Here is a 24,925-nt window from a genome sequence, read left to right as displayed (position 1 = left end):
TTTGTGAAAAATCATCTACCATCTCAACAGAAACAACAACTACACACCACCTTAAAATGGACACACTCATTAGCTGCGTTAGGAGGACTCTAGTAGATATAAAAATCTCAGACTGAAGAGAAGCCCCATAGTGGCTTGCTAAAATTCACCAGCATCCAGACCAGCCATTCTCAACCAGCATTCTCCAGAGGTTACCAAGGGTTCTGGCTGATTACAAAGTAACGCAGTTGGCAAGGCTGAATAAAGACAACAGTCCATCCAGTTCAACCTGTGTGTGTAGGTGTGTGTGTGTGCGCGTGCGGAAAAGCCATTTCCCATAGCCCCTTAAATTGTTTACGTTAAGATGCACATCCAAGAGTCTTCTAAAGCTATTCATACTTCCTGCTGACATCACTAATTGTGGAACAGAGTTCCACATACTTACTGCCCTGAAGTGAAAAAGCCCCCAATGCAGCTTAAGATTAAACTGCTTCTCTTCCAGTCTCATCGTGTGGCCCTGTGTCCTCCTACAGTCCCTAGGACTAAAAGTTTCATACTTATACAAGTATCTCAATGGGGATCCCAGCATATCACTGTTTCCTCTCAAGTGTCTCTTCTCCAGGGGGAATAAATATAGCGCTTGTAGTCCTTCCTCATAATTGAGGTCCCAAGGTCCCCATATTAAATGCAGTTGCCTTTCTCCAGCACATCCCTTCTGAGGATTGGTGACAAGAAGAGGATGGAATACTCCAGATATGGCAAAACCAGATTGGCCTCTAATTTGATGGTGCCCACTTTCCATGGGTTGTGGCTGATTGACCTCTCTTGATTGTGCCTGCATAGTTCCAGGGTCAATGCCAAGTGGCAAAGCCAACAGTATGGCACTATTGATCTCTTTAAGCTGCCTGCAAGGGTGGCACCCTGGTCACCACTGCAAGGGCTGCAGCATTAATATTGACCACCAATGTAATGTTTTCCATTGGAATAAAAAGTTGGTTTTGGCATGGGTTCCCCAAGACCTCAAAATTATTTTAGGGGTTCCGCTGTGGTAAAAGGGTTAAGAAAGGCTGATCCAGACTAATCAGGTTAGGTAAAGGTAAGAGGTTCTTTTAAAGTGTACTTCCACTTTAGCCATGAGATTTGGGAACCCACCACGTGTTTGTCATAGGTTCCTATTCACACAACTTACCTGAAAAATATAAAAAAAGTACCAGTTACTTACCGGTAACTGTCTTTCTGGGAAATCTTCCAGGACGGCACACCTGAGAGATGAGAGGCTCCTCCCTACAGGAAACACAATCAATCGACAGCTGTTTTAAGTCCCCACCCTTCCCCTTGATCCTCAGTTTGTAGAGAAGTAACTCCTGAACCAGGTTCACAAGGGAAATCATTCCTCATAGGTACTCACCTTCTAGTGTTCTAGAATTTTCCCTCCTCCAACGGGCGGGAAGTAGGCCTGCCGTCCTGGAAGATTTCCCAGAAAGACAGTTACCGGTAAGTAACTGGTACTTTTCTCAAGTCATCTTCCAGGACGGCACACCTGAGAGGATAAACAAGTACCTCAGGCCTACCTTAGGGTGGGGCCACTGCAAAACCCTCTTGGCGAACCTTGGCTCTGCAGTGAGCTTTACCTCCACTCCATACGCTCATATGCTTGATGAAGGCATCTTAGCTGGATCATGCGGCTGATCTGCAGGTCTGCTCCACAGATGTTCCTGCCTTTTCCGCTTCAGATGCAGTATCTAGGTGAAATGGGCTCTTAAAAATGGAATCAGAAAACATATTAAACTTGTAGGTTAGCAATGTTGCCTATCTCCACATCTAACAACCATGGCCTATTATGCCTGTAGGTGCTACTTAGAACCACTAAAAAGATAAATAAGAGACCTGTGTAAGACAAGGACACTACATTAATCAATAAGAGGGCCTGTCTTAACACTATCCTGTTGAGGGAAATAAAACTGCTTCCTTTTTATCTTTATGTCAGCAAAAGACTAAAGGGAAGCCTACTTAAGGGAAATAGATTAACAGAAGCTTGAACCCTGGGTTTAAGGCACGCCCAATCTATGTCCTTACTTACGCCTGAGAGCCTTCTTCAGGAGATTAAAGTCCCTAGCAGGAGTAGACTACCCATATTGCTATGTCTAGTTTTGCTAAAAGGGCAAAATGAAGGCCATGCACCGAGCCGAAACCTATTCGATCGGGTATACATCTTTATACTTCATCCTCAGGCCCTAATACTCCTCTGAACAGAGCTCTCCAAGTTCTTACTAAACAGGGCGATTCATTATCCCCTTCCTCCAGTGTCCCATAACCCTACAGGGCTTCAACCCTAGGAAATGGTTCTGGCATCCCTGAATGCAAGTGGTCAAGGTTTTCTGACATGTGGCAGCTGCAGCCCGAACTCCTGGCCCCTCCATGGAAAAGAAGGCTGAAATACAAAAAGGTGATACATGCATTAATAATATCACAAATAAAATGATCATAGATTGTGGGCACGGCACAATAGATTTAGACAGAAAGGACACAAGCATAGACAACAATGTTGTGTGCCTGAGTGTGACTAGCTAAACCAATATATCAAATATGGGAAGAGACCCAAATCTGAACCTCAACGTAGACAAACAGTCCTCATAGTCTGGTTTTCTGATGTGCTGCCAAGACGTAAAAACATTAAGACTCAAGCAAACCCTAAATGCTGCGTATTTCTTTAGTGCAGCTAGCTAGGTCATAACTGATATATAAATACGGAAAGGACAGGAACCCCCTTTACTGTTGTGCTTTACCTATGTACAGCAAAACAAGGCTATAAAGACAGAAAGACCCAAACTTCTATGTTGTGTATTTCTGACAAACCACCACAGTTATAAGATTAATATGAACACCAACTCCCGTGTTGTGCATTTCTGCTATGCCACAGGGAAAAATATGGAACACAAGACAATCCTTTCTGTCATGCACTTCTGTAGTGTAGTTCAGATAGAACCAACACTGAGAAAGGACACAAGCAACCTGCAGCATTGTGTTTTTCTGAAACAGAAAGCACCAACAAGCTTCAATCTTGAGTATTTCTGCTGTGCAACAACATAAAAGCAGACACTGAGGAAAAAGACAGACAGCCTTTACAGCTGCAATCTTTCTGGTCTGCTGCAAAATAAAACAATAACGCCATGATGAGTATTCCTGCTGTGTAGCAAAACCTCAATCAGAAGGGACAGATAAGTTTAGGGTTCCCACACCCGTGCGACCCAACCTGCGACTTGGGACTGCAAGACGCATGAGAAGTCATATACTATGGCTTCCAATGGGTACCATTTGTGTCTGTGCGACACCAGCAGTCCCTGATTCCTGGATCCACAGACCTCAAGATTACACAGGTCGCAGGGAAAAAAAAAAACAAATAGCAATTTTCAGGTCGAACAAGTAAGGGGTCCCCAATGCTGTGACTCCCTGGAGGATTGCAGCCAACAAACCCCTGCTGTGTATCCCTAAGATGCAGAAAGGTAGATCCATGAGAAACACTGCTTAGCCTGATATACAAACGATAAGGCAGTAAATATAGGACATACAGGACACAAACATTCAATCTTTGTGTATGTCTGATGTGTAGCAATATACCAATACTGAGCAGAGAGGCCACCATCCTCAATGTGTCTCTCAGCTGAGCAGCAAAAACAAAATCAGAAAAAGACAAGCAATCTTCACTGCTGTGTCCTTTCTGATATGCAGCCAATAAGGCAGTATATGCAAGGCATAGAGGACAGACAACCTTCAATCCTGTGTATGTCTGATGTGCAACAATATAACAATTCTGAATAGAGATAGCACATGCATATTGAAGCGATTTGGCCTTGCGACTCAACATGTCAAATCGCATGGCTAAAATCAGCACAACACCACTTTGTGGTGCTACACGGATTACCAAAGGCAGTATATGTACTACACCTGGCAGGGGTTCAATTTGTATTTCTACTATGTAGCCCAACAAATTCGAACCATCAATTTTCACTGCTGCCTTTCTGATAAGGCAGTAATACAGGACACAAAACCTCACAGACCTTAATGCTGTATAAATCTGATGTGCAACAATAAAACACTATGAATAGAGATAGCACATCCATATTGAAATGATTTGTCATGCGACTCAACATGTCAAATCGCATGTTTAAACTCGGCAGCCATTGCTGTTAATAGCACTGTCTGAATCAGCACAGCGCCACGCAAATCAGGACCATCAGACTTCACTGCTGCCTTTCTGATAAGTAACCAACAAGGCAGTAAAACAGGACACAAAGCCCCACAGACAGACCTCAATCTTGTGTATGTCTGATGTGCAACAATATAACCATTATGAGCAGAGATGTCACCAGACTCAATGATGTGCATTTCTGCTGTGCAACACAAAACCAGAAAGTACAGACCACCTTCACTGTTGTATTTTTCTGATCTGTAGCCAAACAAAGCAGTACCTTTAGTATATAAAGGACAGCAAACAAGCTTCAGTGCAGTGCACTTCTGATGTACAGCAATATAGACCTTATAAGCAGAGATGTCACAAATCTCAATGTGTATTTCTGCTGTGCCACAAAAACATCCCAGCAAGCACAAACCTTCACTACTGAGGTCTACTGGTGTGCAGCCAATGAGGAGTCATGGTCTATCCCTTTATGAAATAACCAACAGGCAATTTATTTCATAGGCATAGCCTGGGCTGTAGATACTAAACCTTCACCACCAGAGAAGGAACAGATCCTAAAATGGTTGGACACCCTACTATTAGTAGTAGTTGTTGTCCTACCTTACCTCCATAGACTGAGCAAACGCTAGCCAGCACATATCCAGGTGGTGCTGATTAGCAACTAAAGTCTCAATCAGCCCAGCCCTAGAGACCAATTTAAGACCTCTCTAGAAGAGGTGGTTACCAGTTTAGCCTGGGAGGTAAATAGCTATTTGCAGGCTTCAAATAATTAATTATGTAGCTCTTGCATAGGTTTGCACAGAAAATCCTCAATTAAAAGGATGTAGGGAGCGATCTATGGTGAATCGCCTTTAGATCTGCCACTGCGTGGATTGTAGCCCAAACCAATAAAAAAAGTTTCTTCTTACCTCCTACACTATAATATAAACACAGTGTAAAGGTGGAGTGGGAGGTTGGAGCTTATGAAAGTTAACTATAGCAGGCAACCCCCAAAAGGAGGATCTGTGACAAGGGAACCCCTACTGTGCCACACAGTAGCTTGGTCTCTGCCCATCCTTGAATGTTAGGTCAGCTTTTGAACATTTGTGAAGCAACTTCAGATTCCTAGCAGCTGGGCTAATAGGGCCGGTAACCTAGTGCACCTGCTGACCAGGGGAGCTTCTGAATCCACCAACCACTGCCCAATTAATAACCTGTTCAGTGGTATACCTGGCCTGTAAGTAACTTTGTATCTACCAGGTCCCCTCTGTACGCTATATTCATCCCTACTAAATGTACCACAACTGGGCATGTAGGGAGAGGCTGGCAACCTACTGCTGCGATAACCACAGTGTCTCTGCTGTAAGAGGGAGCTGTGGCTGGTGGTTTTAGCAGTGGCGTCTGCGCTATTTGTATCCCGACCCCAGGTTCTGCACTGCACCAGTCAGTATATACACGGGGAAGGGGGAGCAATGGCCTACCTACCTCTTTCTCATCTGAGGTGGTTTAGGCACACTCGTTCCTCTGCACCACCTGTCCACCATACAGCTTCTCTGATGTAAGAGGGAGCTGCGGCTGGTGTTTTTAGCAGAAGCTTAAGGGCTATTTGAATCCAGACCCCAGGTGAGATCTCAAATGCCCAGGAACCCTCTGGCTGGAATTGGGGATTTTGCAGCTAAATTCCCACGGCAAAAGGAAAGTAAAGTACTCACCGTTGTCGTCTTCCTCTTTTTGCCACAGCCAGCGGGCTTGCTTTTCCATCCTTATGGTCCACACGCAAGGAGGATAGCCGCCAAAGTGCTCCCCCCCCCAACTGCTGTCCCCATAGGGAAGTCAGTCTATATACATGGGGGGGGGGGGGGGGGCAATGCCTTCCATTCCTCATTCCCATCTTCATATCTGAGGTGGTTAAGGCAGACATCCACCGTAGTAAACTGGTGCCTCCTCGCTCTAGAGAAAGGAGGATGTGGGCGCCTGCTCCTACTGACTCTCAGCCTTCCCTCCTGGGTAAGAACGCCGCTGCCATTTTCCCGAAGTTTGAAAATGACGCGGGTGCTTGTTGCCACGCCCTCTCCGGCAGCCCACGCGAGCTACCGGGGACCCAGGAGTCGGGGACAAGCCCCCTGGAAAGAACCGATGGCCAGCACCCCCGTCTGAACAGCCACCTGTACAGGTAAGGAGGGGGGAGACAGGATAATGGCCCCTGAAGTTCTGGGTACACCACTGTACCCAGGGTCCTTCAGCTCTCAGGGGGGCTCTTCCAATTTCTGCTGCCCGCCCTGAGGAAAAGATAGGGGAACCCCCCAGGAAGGACAAGAATATCCTACCAGACCCAGAGGCTTCCCAGGCTTGTGGTCTGGCTCCCAGGGGGAGACCACCAGCCCCAGGCTTCGGGTCATTTGGAAAAAAACAAACAGTTTCGCTGTGTAGGGAGAAACACAATCAAAAACTGAGGATCAAGGGGAAGGGTGGGGACTTAAAACAGCTGTCGATTGATTGTGTTTCCTGTAGGGAGGAGCCTCTCATCTCTCAGGTGTGCCGTCCTGGAAGATGACTTGAGAAAAAAACATTTCTTGCCCTCTTTGGAACAGATTTAGGGGGACTATTCTTAACAAAAGGGATAAACCGAGACAGGTCTTCCACTGGGGAAAATTGGTTCTGGAGACAATCAGGCAATCCCTTACTTGGGAGTGATTTACTCCCACATTCTGTTGTGGCCATGGAAAAGGAAGTGAAGAGACATCTCCCCAATGGGAAAAAGATGGAAAAAAAAACTAACAGGGATTATAACCCTGACTATCCAAACTGGAAAAAAAAGTTTTGCATTCAGTACCAATTTAATATGCAAAAAATAAAATTTAACCCCCCCCCCCCCCCCCCAAACAGCTCGCACCATTCGTGTGGCCATGCGTGGTGAAGGACCAACAGGTTTCTACTAGGGGTCGACTGATTATCGGGGCCGACATTTTTCAAAATATTGGTCAGAAACGTACCGAGGGGGTTCAAGGGGTTGTACCGGGGGGATGCCTACAAGTGCAGGCATCACCCCGGTACCGTTCTTTTGACCGGATAGTCAGCTTTCTTGCAATAACAACAGATGCGGCTAAGTAGCAGGAGGGGGGCGTCCCCCCCTACGCCCAGGTCTCCCATCCCACCAGGAGGCCCAAGTGACCAGCCAGCACGTCTACCGGCTGGCCAGAGACCCCAACAAAGCTGGAATAGGCTTTGATCAGGTCTCCGATCTAGTAACCCTAAAGTGATGTCATGACATCACTTCCGGATTACAGGTATCCTAAAGTATTTTTATTTTTAAATAGAAAGTATTCAAAAACACAGATCTTGGAGTTTTGAATATTCTCAAGTGCAGAAGAGTTGTTTGGGGTCTTAAAGACCCCAGATCCCTCCATAGAGAGTCACAGTCAAACAAAATCTCCTGCTCTCTACAGTAGTGTGATGGCAGTGGAAGAAGCCTGGAATTCCTACGGCTCCCAGTACATGCACAGGCCTTGCTGCCCTCCAAGGGTCAGTGGATACCCAATGGAAACACTGTAAAAGAATGAAGAGAGGGCACACCAACATTGTACATTACCCAAGTAATTATTCAAATAAAAAAGGAAACATACAAACAAGTGGATAGTAAAGGCATATCAGAGTTCGCAATGGACAAAAAGCAACCAGGTCACCACACTTCAGAGGACCTTCTAGGTGGCTGATGCGTTTTGAGGGGGGATCCCCTCTTCCTCAGAGCCCTTCTGTGACACTGCATTGCCACATTAGTATAGCGAATAGGTCACATTGTGGGCTTATGTTTTTACTATTCACTGGTTTGTGAGTATGTTTCCGTTTGGATTTTAATAAATATCGCTTGGATAATGCGCAAGGTCGTTGCACCCTCTCTTCATTCTTTTACAACCCTCCATAAAGAGTACACGTCGCACTGGATATTTAGATTACTTCTGATAGCAATAAAATTGATATTAAAAAAAAAAAAAAGTGACAAGTGTAAAAATAAAAATTTTACACATACAGAATACCGGAAGCTAATATTGGCCTGAAAGGCACCAGAAAAAACAGTATCAGCCCTTAAAAACAAGGTCCGTCACCCCCCTCGCAGACACATGACCACATCCGGAGGCACCAACTGACCAGTTTTATATTGTCCTCAGGGTGCAGAGCACTGTGACCCAAGTCCTTCCACCCTGTGATGCCAGCGATTCGGCTACTGGGCCATTCAGAACCCAGAAAAAAAAGACAGAAGCTGCAGCATAGGGCAGTCCAGGGGAACCCCATCTGTGCCCCCCCCCCCCCCAAAATACTCCAGCACCAGCTGCCACTGCATACTCGGCCAAGTGCCAGGGTGCCCCAGCGGTAAGTAGAAGGAATTGCTGTCCTCTCCTGACAATGCTACCTGCCTGGCTGTCACACTGGTCCAATGTCACCACCACATTGTAGGACAGGGGTCAGAATTTCCAAGTTTGGGGGGTGTGTGTGTATATATATATATATATATATATATATATGCACATTTGCAATTGTTCGAACAAATATGGACTTAGCATTGTCCATGTAAATCAGGGATCCTGGGCAAGTATGGCTCCAGCAAACCTCTTCTTTAATGAAGCAGAGCCCAAACTCTGAATCCAATGCATGCTGGGACTTGTGTTTCTTAATACACAGCACGTCTCCCCATATACAGGCCCTGCCAATCTCACCTGATCCGCTCTACCCCCAGCGATTTCCTTCTCCGCCTCCTCTGCCAGCTCAGCTCACTGCATGATGGATTTTCCCGCCACTAAAGCGAACGTCACGTGCGGAAGCGACGTCGGTGCTGCTCGATGATGTCATACGCCCGGCGCCGAAGCTGCTCGATGACGTTACGCGCCTGGCGCCGACGCCTCTCGATGACGTTACGCGCCCAGCGCCGGCGCCTCTCGATGACGTTACGCGCCCGGCGCCGGAAGCTGGCTCCGTAGAAGATGGCGAACCGGACGGTGAAAGACGCTCACAGTGTCCATGGCACAAACCCGCAATACCTGGTGGAGAAAATCATTAGGACCCGGATCTATGAGTCCAAGTACTGGAAGGAGGAGTGCTTCGGCCTCACTGGTGAGTTGAAGGGACACATCGTATGTGTAAGGGGGCAGCCATTGCTGGCATCTGCTGAACACATATAACTTGTCTGGCTGGTATAGTGATCCAGTGGCTGTGCAATGCTCGGAGTCCCTGACCTGGAAGAGGGTTGCAGACCAGCAGCTCGGAGTCTCCAGATCTGCACGTTCTTCCCGCTCAGCGACTCCATAGATTAGAATACAGCCAGGCCGCTGCGAGGCCAGGAGATGGAGATCCTTTTATTTTCTATGGGGTCGTTTACTTTTTTCCCTTTGCGGTTTTCTTTTTGTGCCTCTGTCATGTGTTGTATTATCTATTAACCACTTCAGCCCCGGAAGGTTTTCCCCCTTAATGACCAGACCATTTTTTGTGATTCGGCACTGCGTTGCTTTAACTGACAATTGCATGGTTGTGCAACGTGGCTCCCAAATAAAATGAATGTCCTTAGCCCCCCCACCACAAATAGAGCTTTCTTCTGGTTGAGTGGTGTTCTGCGTTTTTTTTATTTTTTGCGCTATAAACAAAATGCATTCCCCCCCCCCCCAAGAAAACATATGTAAAAAAAAAAACGAATTTTATTCATCAGTTTAGGTAAAGATATATATATATATATATATATATATATATATATATATATATATATATATATATATATATGAAAAAAATATTGTAATAAGCATATATTGATTGGTTTGCGCAAAAGTTATCGCGTCTACAAACTATGGGAAAGATTTATGGACTTAAATACATATTATTATTTTTTTTTGTCTTTACTGGTAATTGTGGTGATCAGCAAATTATTTATTCCGAGGCTGCAACATTGCGACGGACAAATCTGTCCCCAAGTGACACTTTTTGGGGACCAGTGACATTATTAAAGTTCTAAAAAAAATGCACTGATTACTATATAAATGACACTGGCAGGGAAGGGGTTAACACTAGGGTGTGATCAAAGTGTTAACCATGTTCCCCAGGTGTGTTCTCTCTGTGTGGGGGAACACCACAGAGATTTCTGTTCCTGATCACTAGGGACAGCAGTTCTTAATGCTGTCTCTGTTCAGAGCAGGGATCACCTTGTGTACATCCCGCTCTGCCTCAGTGTAATGCGATTGCAGGTCACCGGTGGACATTGAGTCTGTGGGATTCACCGGCGGGTTCCCGCAGCGGTCACGTACACCCACAGTGCCACATGCATTGACCATCATATGGGTACGGCGGATTCCAGTGACTATAAAGTACCATGCGATCTGTTTGCCACGCTTTTGAATGGACGGCGTCAGTGTATACAATTTTTATTTATTTTTTTGTTCCCCTTCGCAGTGGTTAAATGAGAACTCTTCCAGGTATGGATATTTTATACATAGTACATTGGTCCAGCTTGGACCTATGTGTACTGTATTTTCTGGCGTATAAGACTACCTTTTACACTTAAAAAAAGTCGTCTTATACGCCGGGTATACAATGCTACCCGATGGATGTCAGCCCCCAAATGTCTGCTAATACTGTATGTGGCTTCAGCTACAAACAGTATACGCCATTGAGCCAATCCCGGCGAGCGATGTATTCTATTAATGAATACAGAGCCTGCTTGGATTGGAGTAACAACCTCTGTCAATCTGAGCAGGCTACATAGAGTAGCCTGCTCGGATTGGCTTTGAGAGAGAGAGAGAGAGAGAGAGAGGGGCAAGGGCTGATGATGCTACAGCCTCTGCCAATCCAAGCAGGCGTTGTATTCATTAAAATAATACACCGCTCACCATACTTCCCTGGGTAAATCCATTCACTGATCTCCTACTACTATACATCCTGCTATTTGCCTTTGAGGTCTCAGGCACCCAAGAGGGACAGGTAAATCTGGGACATATGACAGGGGGTTTATTAAATGCATTTTGGTGGACAATTCCCATAGAATGTAACCCAAAAGTGGTATAGGTTTGGTTAGTGAAAAATTCTACTTTCCAGAGTTGTGGCATTCAATAGATCTCTGTTTGTGTTATTGTTTGATTTACTTTGACATATCACAGCATGGCGGATGAGTAGTTGGCATTCTTGCTTTGTGTTTTTTAATGGTTCTAATGTTTTTTTTAAATGGTGTTGCCTCAGAAGGGGGGTAGTCTTATACCGCGAGTATTGCCCAAAACCTATGTTTTCACTTGAAAAATAGGGGGTCATCTTATACGCCCAGTCGCCTTATACGCCGGCAAATACGGTATATACCATACCAAGCCTATGCCCCTGGAAGCTGGAAATCATTGCAGTATAAACATTACTACTCCAGTGATTTCCGCTACCTATGATGAGCAGCCAGCCTGTTGCATACTGAACACAGGAGGCCGGTCTGCTTTGCAGAGTGTTCCCCTGATTGGATGAGGAGGAGAGGTGAGGGTGGTGACATCACACTTTCCACCTTGTGCAGCCAGAGAATGCTTTGCATTTAGTTTAGAAAATAGTCTGAACAAATGGGGGGGGGAAACAATGTTTTCTAGATTCAGGCAAATTATTAAACCATCTTATACACCTTACTAACCAATCCGTGACTGCTGGTCCTCTCTGTCAATCCCCCCACTAGCTTCCCCTACCCCACCAAATATAATTAAAACTACTAACCACAACATCACCAACCTTAAATGTATTTAACCTTATTTTTTTATATATTTTATTTATTAGCCATGTTGGGGCGTGGTTGCTTTGGTGAGACCCCTGACGTCTCCCCTTTGAGACATGGAAAGGGACTGAAGACACAGATTCCCCAGTCCCTTTTTCTGTAGCCTCAGATGCACTGAAGATGAATGGACAGGGGCTCATGTTCATTCATAAAATTAAACATCGTAATGAATGGGCAGAGTCAGGGATCACTGACTGCATTCGGAAAAAAAGAAAGCACAGAGGGGAAGCTGGAGGACGGCCTGGGGGAGGGCAAAGGGGGGCAGTCAGGGGTAATCTGTGCAGCAGTGAGGGGAGCTACAAGCACGGATACACCCCCCCCCCCCCCCCCCCACGGTATAGCCTTTTCAGTAAAGCATTTCACAGCCGAGAGGGGGGGGTTGTCTTTCAGCAATACGGGGGGATCGGCGCTCGTAACTGCCCCCACCTGCGAGGCTGCCCATCTCCCACACTGAGAATGTCTGGTGCGATACAATAGGTATTGGATTAGGCATCGGAGCATTTGCATGAGTACTACCTACCTATACACTTGAAAATGTTGGTATCTGCACCAATACTAGTATTGTTATCGATGCAACCCTACTCTAAGTAATGCTGTGTAAATACGAAATCTAATTTAAGAAGACCTTCACTTCCAAAGTAGAAAGAAATGAAAGGAGAGAGTGGTGCAGAGCAGCCCACATAGTGCAGAATGTCACTTTATTCTATAGACTAATAAAACCATAAAACACAAGTGAGGGAGAGTGAGAAGCCTGTCATAGTGGGAGAAAAGTCCTAGCCATGGATGGAGGGATCTGCAAAGACTGGCTCAGTTGCTGCAGAAAGACCAAACACTGCTCCTGATGGAGACGCTGAAGCCGCCTGTTGTATAGACTCCACACTGGATCACAGATTGAGACAATGTGTTAGGAATGATGGGATACAGGACAGCCCCCTCATTAGTCACTCTTAAAGTAGAATTCTGTGATAAACCTAGTTAATTTTAAAAATGTTCCCTCCCCCCCCCTTCCTGACACCTATGATGACTAACCTGTGTAAGAATGATGTGTGTGTGTGTGTGTGTATATATATATATATATATATATATATATATATATATATAATATACATACATACATACATACATACATACATACATACCTATTTTCAGCCTGCTCTGGTTCCCCTATGTCAGCCAGAAGCAACTGCCGAGGAGAGTAGCGCGTGCCTTCTCCTCTCCCCTGCAACCACTAGTTGACACAGAGAGTCACGTGCTCAGACCCGAGCAGGCTGAGAATAAGTAAGCAGTTACATTTTTCTTACACAGGTTAGTCATCCTAGGTGTTGGGAGGGAGCATTTTTAAGGTTAGTTAGGTTTAAGCTGGAGTTCTAGTTGCACATTCAAATTCCACCCTCCCCCCACCTCCTCCTTCACAATCAAAATCATAAAAACATTTTTATTGTTTACCATTTTTAAATTTTTGTACGTCCTATGTGTCAGCCTCCATTCTTGCCAAGTCTCCACTTTAAAGCCTCCTGTGTTATTCCCATCTCATATCCTGGGAGGCTGCATAACATAGAGTAGCCTGGGGCTGGCAGCCTGATCGGGATGAGGCAGCCAGGCTCTTGACAGCGCAGGACCTGAGTTGTTGCACCTGAGCAGCAGTTCAGTGCAGGTCAAGAATGGATCTGCTGGTTAGGTGATTTTCTGAATTCAGTACAACCCAACATAAAGGGGATATAGAAAGCAAAAAAGCGGTGGGGGAGGGTGGAAAATGACGTTCCTCTTTAAGAATGCAGATTTGACCTTCTTGTTATTTCCTTGCAGCGGAGCTGGTGGTCGATAAAGCCATGGAGTTGAAGTTTATTGGAGGAGTTTTTGGGGGGAACATCAAACCCACTCCATTTCTGTGTCTGACACTAAAAATGCTGCAGATTCAGCCAGAGAAAGACATCATTGTGGAGTTTATAAAGAACGAAGACTTCAAGTGAGTTGTTTTTCCTAAAACTTGCAAATTTGTTTTATTTGAAAATTGTGCATCATAATCTGCATTTGACAAGCAAAATACACATCACTGCAGGAATTATTTCTGGCAAGCAAAATACATAGATAGACACATCACTGCAGGGACTATTCTCACATATTGGTTTCTAAAACATTGATTTGTGTCATGACGGGGCTTCATTTTAGGTGGTTAGTAAGATTACTTTAACACTAAGGCAGTTTTCAGGTGTTTTAGCGCTAGAAATATCCTCTGAAAACCACCTCCCATTCATTGCAGTGTGACTTTTCACACTGGAGCCATGTGCTCGCGGGACATTAAGAAAAGTCCTGCAAGCAGCATCTTTGGGGCAGGTTGGGAGCGCTGTAATTAGTGCTTCCAAAACTCCCTGCTCATTGCCTGAAAAGCCATTTTGAAAGTGCTGCACGGATGTTATAGCGTCTACAACTATGGCATATATACTGAAATTTAATTAAATTTTATTTTTATTTTTTTAATATACCAGTAATGGTGGCGATTAGCCACTTATACCAGGGCTGTGATTTTGCAGCGGACAATCGAACACTAACGAATACTTTTGACACTTTGTTGGAACTAGAGACACGTGGATGTGCAGAATTGTGTGTGTATGTAGTGTATGTAGTGTATGTATTTTAGATTGTATTATTACACATGTACGTATGTGTGATTCTGCACAGCGAGCCTGCCCTAAAGTAACAAATCTGCTATGGGGCGGTCTGCAAGTGGTTAAAGGATATCTAAACCCAAAACAAAAATGTAACATTGCAGCTTACACATTTCAAGATGTGGTGGCTGCATTGTTGTTGTGTTTTTTTTTTTTTTTTTATTGATGTTAAGAACATTTTCAGAAAGTACAAGAATATACCTCTTGATCTGGCTAGATGTTACTTGTCCTTGTCACTTACTGTCAGCTGAAAGGAAAGCAAAAGGGATCTAGTAAGTTTTAGATGTAGTGGAGGTGAACAAAGGCAGGCCTATTTGAAGATACCACTTGTCTGACAACCATGGCTCCCTCCAATCCAGAAAAGACTGTAGCCACAAAAAGACAGGAAGTGTGTTTGCAGAATCACATGGTGGAAAAGGGAAAACTATTCAGCCACCACATGTAAGGACTGGAATACTGTAATATATTAGATTTTCTCACCTCACTTTCCATGACTGCAGCACATGAGATATGATAGGCTCTTCCCTACAGGAAACACAATCAGTTCATGGCTGTTAAAAGGTCCCACCTTTCTCCCCTTGTCCCTCCGTATTGATTATGTTTCTCCTACAGCAAAACATTTATTATTTTTTCTGGCCAGAAGACGAAAAAAAGTTGGATGGTATTGAAATGGATAAGAACTATAAATTAGTTCTTGGTTATCTGCTGCTATTCCTAATTAAAAGTATAAATGTGCATGCACAATAGAAGTAAACACTCTCTGAGATATGTTCAGCTCAGGCTACTTCTAAATACTGATTTATTGGTGGGCGGTGTTGATATTTTATACAGAAAGATACGTCATTACTATGTCAGTCTAATTGGTACATCTCATTGGTTACAATACAAGAGAAATAAAGAAACTTGATGCTTGAAGTTTGGTTGAAACTGGTTCTGTTATCTCAAATGAATTCTTCTAACGCGTGGGATGTGGGGGGTACCCGCCATCTTGGCTCCGAACAGAAAGTCAATCTGTATATTACATAATAAGTAAGGAACATGTATATACATACGCAAATAGACATTTTCTGATTATCATTATGTACATTGGATTCCTTAACAGTCCCCCCTAAAATGGCTATTTTCTTCTGTCCCTCATCTAAAAGGTCCTACTCACCTGGCCCATTCTCCTCAGCAACTCTTTTTAAGCTGTATATAGAGTTGGGCAGCAACTAGTTCACTACCCCCCTCGATACAGCTGGAGAAGGGCAATCAGGTGCTATCTACCCCTATAACCCTAGAGGATTGTGAGATTATGGACAGGGAGTGACTGTAGAGGAGTGAAGGGTTTGTCATCCTCCATCATAAGAGGGTCCTCTTCTTCTTGGTGGAGAAATGTAGGTGGGCTGTTGTCTACAGCCTTGCTCATTAACTTCTTTACGAAAGGTGGAATACAGCATACAATCGGGGGGTAAAAGAACCAGGATTATTAGTACCGTTACCCCTATCTGGGCGAGCACCTTCTGCCACCCACTCATCCAGCTAAAATATTGATCCCATGGGTCTGTAATACCGGAGTTCTTCTTCAACTCCAATGACAAATCTTCTCATTTCTTTATAGCTAAAGTTATTTTACCATTTGGGCCGGTATTATCAGGAATGTAGGTGCAGCAGGTTCCCGTTTTTTCTATGATTTTACAGACACTTCCTTTCTCAGCTAACACCATGTCTAAGGCCATCCGGTTCTGGAATGTCATGTAGGAAGTGGGGGGTAACTGGCCAGCAATTCCCTGGCTTTGAATTCATCAGGGACCCCCCTTGGGACCCCTATAGCATCTATGTACACATGAGGGTCAAAGCTTCCGGAGAGAGCTGCTCGCTTCCTCCTCTGACTGTGTGCTGGGTCAGTGTATGTATCAGGGGTATCTTCTGCTAGGATATGGAGGGGCGTAATCACCTTTTCAGGGCACATTCACCGGTCCAGATACCCTCTAATCTGGTCCTATGTTCCAACCCACTGTCCCTCCCAGGAACCACAATTCTGGCCCCAGTAACTGTCTGTAAAACACACATATTACCATCAGGGATGTCTCACCTTACCAACAGCGATGTCACTGTACCAATGGCATTGCCATGAAAGAGTCAAACGGACAAGGTACTATGTCACAGTAATCAAAGGTAAAGGTGGTCACATGTGTACCTGAAGAGTTGTACCAAAATGTAATTATGTTATCATTTTTTTTTTTTTGTGATGACCACCTCCTGAGCCTCCCCCCTAGACCAAACAGAAAAAGGATATGCAGCATGGTCGTCATGAAGTGGGCGGCATCTTGTCCTCGGGGGTGGAGCTTTCTTGCAGTGGGAGGCGTGTATTCAGGTATTCTTCCCGGCCAATTCCACTGAGGTGCCTGTGGTCAGCAAAACTTGGAATGGACCATCATATCTGGGTTCAAGAGAATGTTTTCTCACAAATTTCTTTACCAGCCCCCAATCTCCAGGCAGTAGTTGGTGTGTTCCTGTATCTAATTCAGGATCTGGAATGGAAGAAAACACCTGGACATGCATTTGGGTTAATTCTCCTGATAATGAGGTCACATAATTAGTCAACACATCAGATTGCAACTGTAACTGTTGTGGAAAGTGACAGCCAAGTCTGGGGGCTGAACCAAACTAAATTTCATAAGGGGATAGGGCATATTTCCCCCGGGGTGTGTGTCTGACACTGAACAGGGCAGTGGGCAAACTGTCTGGCCGACTCATGTTAGTCTTTTGGGCCATCTTCTAACATCCTGTTTTTCTAGTATCCCTTTCATCCTTTCTACCTTCCCGCTACTTTGAGGGTGGTAAGGGGTGTGTAGAGCCAACTGAACCCCCAGTGCTGCCCTAATCTTTTGTAAGGGTTGCTGTGAAGGCTGGGCCTGATCGCTCTCTATCACCTCTGGGACCTCAAATCTACATACTATCTCACTCAGTAGTTCCTTAGCTGTGGTCCTGGCAGTCATGTCCACCTCCACTAGGGGGCGTATTCGAATCTGTCACTCCTTTGACATTTGGGAGTGATCAATTTGTATCCTCTGGAAGGGGTATAGAGCTTTTGCCAGGTGCTTCTTCTGTGCCTTTTCTGTACATTCTGGGTTACATTTGTCGCAGATAGTGCATGATCTGCAGAAGTTGTTGGTCAATGAAGTAACTCATAAGTTCATAAGAGTCTTTGTCAAGTGGGCAGTTCCATTTCCCCATTGCACCATGGCTGGGTACATACTCCTGGGTAGACAAGGCTTCTTGCTGCACTCGAATAGTCCATCTCTGAGAGTTCCTCCTCTCCGTTTTCCAGCTTTCCTTCTCATCCGGACTTGCTGCTTCCTGTAATTATTTCAGATAAACTCTGTCCACTGGGAGAGTCTGTAGGATAAGCACAGGGTGGTCTTCTTCTACCACCCTGCTGTCCACTTCCCGTGGAACACTGGCTGTCTGTTTGGCAGCTGAATCGGCTAGATTGCCTCGAGCTTCCTTCGAGTTTAGTTTGTCGTGTGCTTTACTTTAGAATAGTCACTTGGGTTGGGAGAAGCAGGGCGTCCATCAAGTCCTTGATGGCTGAGTTATGTTTCACAGGTGTTCCTGCAGCCGTCAGGAACCCTCTGTCCTTCCAGATAACACCAAAATCATGGGCAACGCTGAAAGCATATCTTGAGTCCGTATGAATGTTGGCTCTTTTTCCCTCTGCCAATTTACATGCTGTAGTAAGTGCTTGCAGCTCTGCCACCTGTGCAGACATCACCGGCGGTAAGGTTTCAGTTTGGAGAACCGAGTTTTCAGTGGTGACCTGGATCCTGCAGGGGTATTTCACTCACGGTGGGGATATGCGTGGTTTCCAGCCGCATTCGTTCGATGCAGTTATGGGGTGACAAGTCAAGACTCGACTCCTCCTCCTTACCCCCCTCGAGAAGTGGAAGAAGGGTGGTAGGTTTCGGTGTTTGACAACGTAATAGAGTAATGCTGTCTAGAAGGTAGAAACACAGGAGTCTCAAGTGTCTGGCAATGGACAGATGTTTCGGCTGGATCTTGGTGGAGTATGGGAGCAATGTCATGGGGAGCAAGCAGAACAAGGCAGAGTCCGAGAGCCAAGTTTGAAGTTTTGTCAAACAAGGCTTGTGCAGCAAAGACAGCTCACAGACACGATGGGCCTCCTCTTGTTATTGCATCCAGCCAACAGGAATAATATCCTATAGGGCGTAGGCAGATGCCGTGTGATTGGGCGAGTACACCTGTAGCATGTCCAAGATGTTCGGATACAATAAGCTTGAACGTTTTGTCGTAGTCTGGGAGCCCTAGCACCAAAGATGGTGTGCTTGAAGGCCTCAAAGTTGGATATTGCTTCAGGAGACATCTGGAAGGGGTCTGATTTCAGGGCATCATACAAAGCTTGCATCAGTAGGGAGCCTTCTGGAATCCATGCTCTGCAATACGAAATTAGTCCAAGGAAGGAATGAAGGGGCTTCTGGCCTTGTGGCAGTGGGATGTCAGAGATTGCTTACACCCTGTCTTCAGTGAGGTGTATTGTCCCATGGGACAAGAGAGTGTCCAAGAACAATTACAGATGTTGAGCACCACTGCAATTTGGGCTTTGAGGCTTCGCAACCCTGTGTGGCAAGATAGCCCAACTGGCTTTCTGAGGTGACTTCAACAGTGGGTAAGTCAGCTGCACAGTGTGGAAGGTCATCAACATATTGGAGGAGAGTCACTTCCAGGTGATCCTCTTGTTATATGTCAAGGATGATAGCCATAGCGTTTGCAAACTAGCTTGGAGAGTTCTGTGCCCCTTTTTGGCATAATAGTCTGGGTACGTTGCTGCTTCTTTTCGTGGGAGAAGGCAAAGAGGTACCTGCAGGAAGGATGCAGGGGTACACTGTAGAATGCATTTGCCAGGTCCACCACAGTGAAGTACTCAGCCATTGGAGGTACAGCTGATAAGGTATGTGGATTTGGCACAATTGGGGTGTCCAACACTGTGACTTCGTTAATTGCTCGCAGATCCTGCACCATCCTGTATCTGTCAGGTTCTCCCTTAGGTGTTTTCTTCTTGACAGGAAAAAGAGGTGTATTACATGGTGAGGTACAGGGGATCAAGGCCCCATTCTGGACCAAGGCAGCTACATGTTTTGAGATAGCTTCTGATTGAGCCAACTTAAGTGGGTATTGTGGTTTCCGGGGCAATGATGCGCCCTCTTTGAGCTTGACTGAAACTGGTGGCACTTTTAAGTGACCAATGTCTTCCGGGCCTGTGGACCATAGACACGCAGGAATTCTGTCAAGTACTTCTTTTGGTATTGAACTTGGAGTTATTGCTTCATGAAGTGTCATCAGGAGAGGCAGAGAATACAAAGCAGATGAGTCTTCCAAGGATAGGGGAGTATGTAACTTCACCCCCCTATAGGTGTGAAAATGAATGACGCCTGTAGTCTGGACAGCACATCAGCTCCTTGTAGATTCAAGGGACATGTAGAGGACACCACAAATCTGGTAGGCAAATCAGGAAATGTCCTCACTTGGAGAGGCTCAGTGAGTGGACTGGAGCGGGGCACCCCATCCACTCCCACGCAGCAAACATCAATAGTGGAAAGGAAAGAATTATCAGGCAGGTCCTCAGCCCTCAACACACTCCTGGCTGCACTCATGTCAATGAGACAAGTGGTAGGTTTTCCTTGTATAGGTAACGTGACCTTTGCTAGGGGTCCCCCAGTCTCATTTGAGGACACTGTCATAAGGGGTGACACGGGTTTGCCCATTTCCTAGCATGAGTTGGGGCGTGGTGGTGAAGGTCTATGTCCACGTTGCCCTTCGCGGGGATCCCTGTCATGTCTCAGATGTCTTGGGGCTCTGCGTACTCTTCTGATGTGACCCCGCTTCCCACAGTTGTAACAGATGATCTTTTCCCTGGTATTGGGCAGTGGTGGTGGACGAGTGTAGGCAGGATCTTCGTCTTGTGTTACCATGAGGGGCGTTGTTTTTTTTTTTCCTTTTTGGTTTTCTATCCCTCTGGCCACCAACAGTAAATTGGACATTTTCATTGAGCGATATTCAGGGTGGGCCACCATCAGGCTTTTTCTGATATCCTCTCTGAGTCCTGAGACAAAAGCAGATGATAACATGTGTGTGTGTGTGTGTGTGTGTGTGTCTTTTCATAGAGGGAGAAGCCCAGATCATCAAAGGCCTGTATGAGTCTAGCATGATACTTCTCCACAGACTCCCCTTTATCTTGGGCAATATCTTAGATTGTGGTGGTCTGATCTGCCAATTTCTCCTTTGCCCAGTCGCGGAGTTGTGCACAGAACTCCAAGCCTGAGGTATAAGAAGTGGCACTTGCCAGGCAGGCATCATTGAAGGCTGTCTGCATGACTGGCCAAAAGACATGTCCTGCTTTAATTTGGCATAGGCTGATCAAGTCTCTCCAGGCAGCTGAGTAAGCTTCTTGTATCTGCACTATCCTGCGGTAGAAGGGCATTGGCTGTTTCTCTGGGTCAGGCAGACTTGTCACTAAGGTTGCTGCTTGTGATGGGGTAAAAGCGACATACATCACCAGTGCCCCTTCTGGTAACCGAGACTGGTGTTGGGGCGGGGGCTGAGAATGGGCACTGTTTCTCATGGTTGTCAGCATATGTTTGAGATCCTCTCGGAACTATGAGTCCGGAGCCGGATTAGGGGTTAAATCAGCAGGTGGCCTTGCTGCCTGTTGTTGGTCTTCCCACTCGGACGCTTCTTTATCATTAACATATCCGGCCTGTGAAAGTAGTGCTTCCATATTAGGGAAGACAGGTGTGTGGTAGGAACCATCCTGGTTTAAAACGGGGAGAACTGGTTATATGCCATGGCTGGGCCTATTGGGTGTACCAAGATGGCCTCCGGCAGGAAGTGCACTGGGCTGTGCCTGAAGTGAGGGCTTGGGTGTACCAAGATGGCCTCCTGGGAGTGGTCACAGTGGGTTGTGCTCGGGTTGGGGTGGTGAGAAGGGAGTGGGCGTTAGTTGTCCCTCTCCTCCTTCGTTCCAGTTTTTTGTATATGGGGGCGGTACAGTCACATTTAACTCTGTGATACACATACATAGTACAATTTGCATCTTTCTTGATTTCCTCTTCTATCCAACCTTCTTTGTGCAATGACCTTGCCGTCCTGTACCATGCTTCTGCCACATCCAATAAGCCGTTATCACACAGACTCTACTTTTTCTTCTTATCAGCACATGCCATTCTTCTGCTTCTTGCAACATCTTTTCTCCTCTTCTAATATCACATTCTAGCATTCCCTTCTCTCTCTCCTTCTCTCTCTCCTTCTCTCTCTCTCTCTCTCTCTCTCTCTCTCTCTCTCTCTCTCTCAGCGGATGGCTTAAGAGGAGAATACAGGCAACAAAGTGGTTAATACTCCTCTGACTGCTGTCTTATCAAAGAATTCCTAGGGTGGGGGCTCGCATCCCTGCGAGAGATCTGTCTCCTAGCACACTCCTGACTGTTCGAGGGTCAAAACTAGCACGTCAGAGGTGGTGTGGAGCAGTGGCTTATGGCCCAACTGATCCTTCAGGTAGCCACTTTCTCTCACTGTCACCCTCTTCGTGTATATCAAACAGTAATGGACAAATACACACACAGGACATGACACCTGACACTCTTTGAACTGCAAAGATAGCTCTCGGGAAAAGCTCATCTGAGTCACAAGACTGCCAAATTCCAGCTAGCCTTTCAAACTGCCCTCATTCACAGTTTGAGCTAAACCCTCAGGACAGCTTTCCCGAGCAGAACATTCATAGACGTTTCGCAAGACTGCCACATCCGCAAGCCTTCTTTCAAACTGCCCTAATTCACAGTTTGAGATTAACCCTCAGAGGTCCTACACAGCCAACCTCGAGTAACCCCGTCTATAAATGCCTGCAGAATTCCACCCCACCACCAGAGGTAGAATCTAGGGGTGAGGATGGACACACGCCTGCAGCTGCACTTTCAGTCTGCTAAATTTGCAGCCCTTCAGAATGACAGACACTGAACAGATAATAGTCAGCAGAAAACCATTAGCAGGTTCGTTAAAACGGCTTCAGGCGAGAAATAAGTTACCTGCCTCTTTGAACAATCGAAAGGAGCCAACAAGACCAAATCAACCAGGCAAACCAGAGAAGTCGTACAAATGGTAAGGATAAATATGCTTACCGTACTGTTAGGGCTGCGCGCTTAACCCCCTTCTCTGGTCTGGCCAGCCGTTCAGTCCTGGAATGCAGTCTCCCTTCGATTGTGGCCTGAAAGCCCCCACACATGGGCGCCAGTTGAAATGGATAAGAACTATAAATTAGTTCTTGGTTATCTGCTGCTATTCCTAATTAAAAGTATAAATGTGCATGCACATTAGAAGTAAACACTCTCTGAGATATGTTCAGCTCAGGCTACTTCTAAATACTGATTTATTGGTGGGCGGTGTTGATATTTTATACAGAAAGATACGTCATTACTATGTCAGTCTAATTGGTACATCTCATTGGTTACAATACAAGAGAAATGAAGAAACTTGATGCTTGAAGTTTGGTTGAAACTGGTTCTGTTATCTCAAATGAATTCTTCTAACGCGTGGGATGTGGGGGGTACCCGCCATCTTGGCTCCGAACAGAAAGTCAATCTGTATATTACATAATAAGTAAGGAACATGTATATACATACGCAAATAGACATTTTCTGATTATCATTATGTACATTGGATTCCTTAACAGTATCCCTGTGAGCCAGGTTCAAGAATCTCCCTAACAGGGCCACAGAAGACAGTAAAAACCCTCGTAACAAATCCATCCAACACCAGTCCCTTTTTAGCTTCCTTAGTATCCAGTTTATTTTTTATTGGTATAAAAATAAAAAACAGTTAAGGCCTGGTTCACACCTCTGTGTTTTTGGTGCTTTTTTCAGAAACGCACTACAGTCCATTTAACATGGTTTCCTATGGGACACATAAACATCAATGCTTTTTTTTCAGCGGCTGCATTTTCGGAAAGGGTCAGGGACTTTTTAGGACACAAAACAGTGCTTGTTTTGGTTAAATAGACTTCAGTGGAGAAGCTGCTGAAAAGCATGTAGTACGTTTTTGGCCATGATTTTACTACAATTTTGCAGCGATTTGCGTTTTTTTTAAATTGGACCAACAACAAATTGGCCAAAAAAACAAGCATAAAAAAATGAAAATCGCGGTAAAATCGCAAGTACACAAAATGCACCAATTGCAAATTACATGCATGTGAACCAAGCCTTCATGTTATGCGAACGTTAACATTTTTATTGTATCTGTTGCACACCTTTTTAAAAAAAAAATCTAAATAAACTGGTGTACTGAAGTGTTATACGGAATGTCTAAAACTAAATTGGATCATCGTGTTATATGTACAATGTGAAAAAACAGTCCTTGTTTACTATGTGGACACTGATCGGCTGCTGAGCTTTACATTGCCTTATTGATTAAGCCTACATTCATGCATTTATGTACTCTTTCCATTCTTCTTGGCAGGTATGTCCGTGCACTGGGTGCTCTGTACATGCGACTGACAGGGACTGCGACTGACTGCTACAAATATCTTGAGCCCCTCTATAACGATTACCGGAAAATCAAAGTTCAGAACAGGGATGGAGGTAATTTGTGTAGGATGGACTCCGAGTATGTTCACACCTGCAGTAGTTGCTCCGAATTTCTTCACAGCATCAAGAAGTTGATGAGCAGATATAGAAGAAAAAAAAATCTTAGTGCAAGCGGGCAAATTTTGCATGTTTTTTTTCTTTGGAGCAGAAGCACAGAGCATGCCTGCAGTCTTGTACAGCAGTAGTGATTGGCTGTTCTTATGATAAATGGGACCTCTGAGTGCGTTTAGGTGAAAACTAAAGGCCTTTTTTTTATAGTTTCATCTAGGCTCCCTGCTGCTGCAGACTGATATGGAAATCTGTTAGTAGGCAGGCCATAAAATTATGTGTAGAATTTTAGACTGCTTCCAGTGCAGAAGTCTCACCCTTCAAGGGAGATGTACAAAGAGAGGCTTAAGCCCCGTACACACGAGAGGACTTATGTCCGACAGACTTCCGAAGGAGTTCCGTCTGAGTTCCGTCTGAGTTCCGTCTGAGTTCTGCCGGAGTTCCGACGGAGTTCTGACGGACTTTCAGCTGAGCGGACTTGGCCACACACAATCACACTAAACTCTGACGGATTCGAACGTGATGACGTACGACTGGATTCGAATAAGGAAGTTCATAGCCAGTAGCCAATAGCTGCCCTAGCGTCGGTTTTAGTCCGTCGGAATAGCATACACACGAGCAAATTTTTCGAAGGGTCCGGCGGAGTTCC

The 24,925-nt window shown here is 45.3% G+C and overlaps 2 protein-coding genes across 3 annotated transcripts in view; one reads left to right on the top strand and one right to left on the bottom strand.

Moving 5' to 3' along the window:
* Nucleotides 1-9,019, bottom strand: part of ORC1 (origin recognition complex subunit 1) — a 50,546-nt gene extending 41,527 nt beyond the window's left edge. For both annotated transcript variants that reach the window (XR_013262406.1, XM_077453327.1), the window contains exon 1: nt 8,869-9,019. The gene's annotated coding sequence lies outside the window, so the exon portion shown is untranslated. The remainder of the gene's footprint in view (nt 1-8,868) is intronic.
* A 72-nt stretch (nt 9,020-9,091) lies between these two features.
* Nucleotides 9,092-24,925, top strand: part of PRPF38A (pre-mRNA processing factor 38A) — a 33,722-nt gene continuing 17,888 nt past the window's right edge. The window contains exons 1-3 of the mRNA XM_077453328.1: nt 9,092-9,262; nt 13,737-13,896; nt 24,101-24,222. Coding sequence (XP_077309454.1) covers nt 9,133-9,262; nt 13,737-13,896; nt 24,101-24,222 — 412 coding nt within the window. The 5' untranslated portion in view covers nt 9,092-9,132. The remainder of the gene's footprint in view (nt 9,263-13,736; nt 13,897-24,100; nt 24,223-24,925) is intronic.

The sequence above is a fragment of the Lithobates pipiens genome, unplaced genomic scaffold (assembly GCF_037356315.1).
Source record: "Lithobates pipiens isolate NorthernLeopardFrog02 unplaced genomic scaffold, aLitPip1_a1.2 Scaffold_23, whole genome shotgun sequence".
Taxonomy (NCBI): Eukaryota; Metazoa; Chordata; class Amphibia; order Anura; family Ranidae; genus Lithobates; species Lithobates pipiens.
This window is presented reverse-complemented; position numbering and strand designations above follow the sequence as displayed.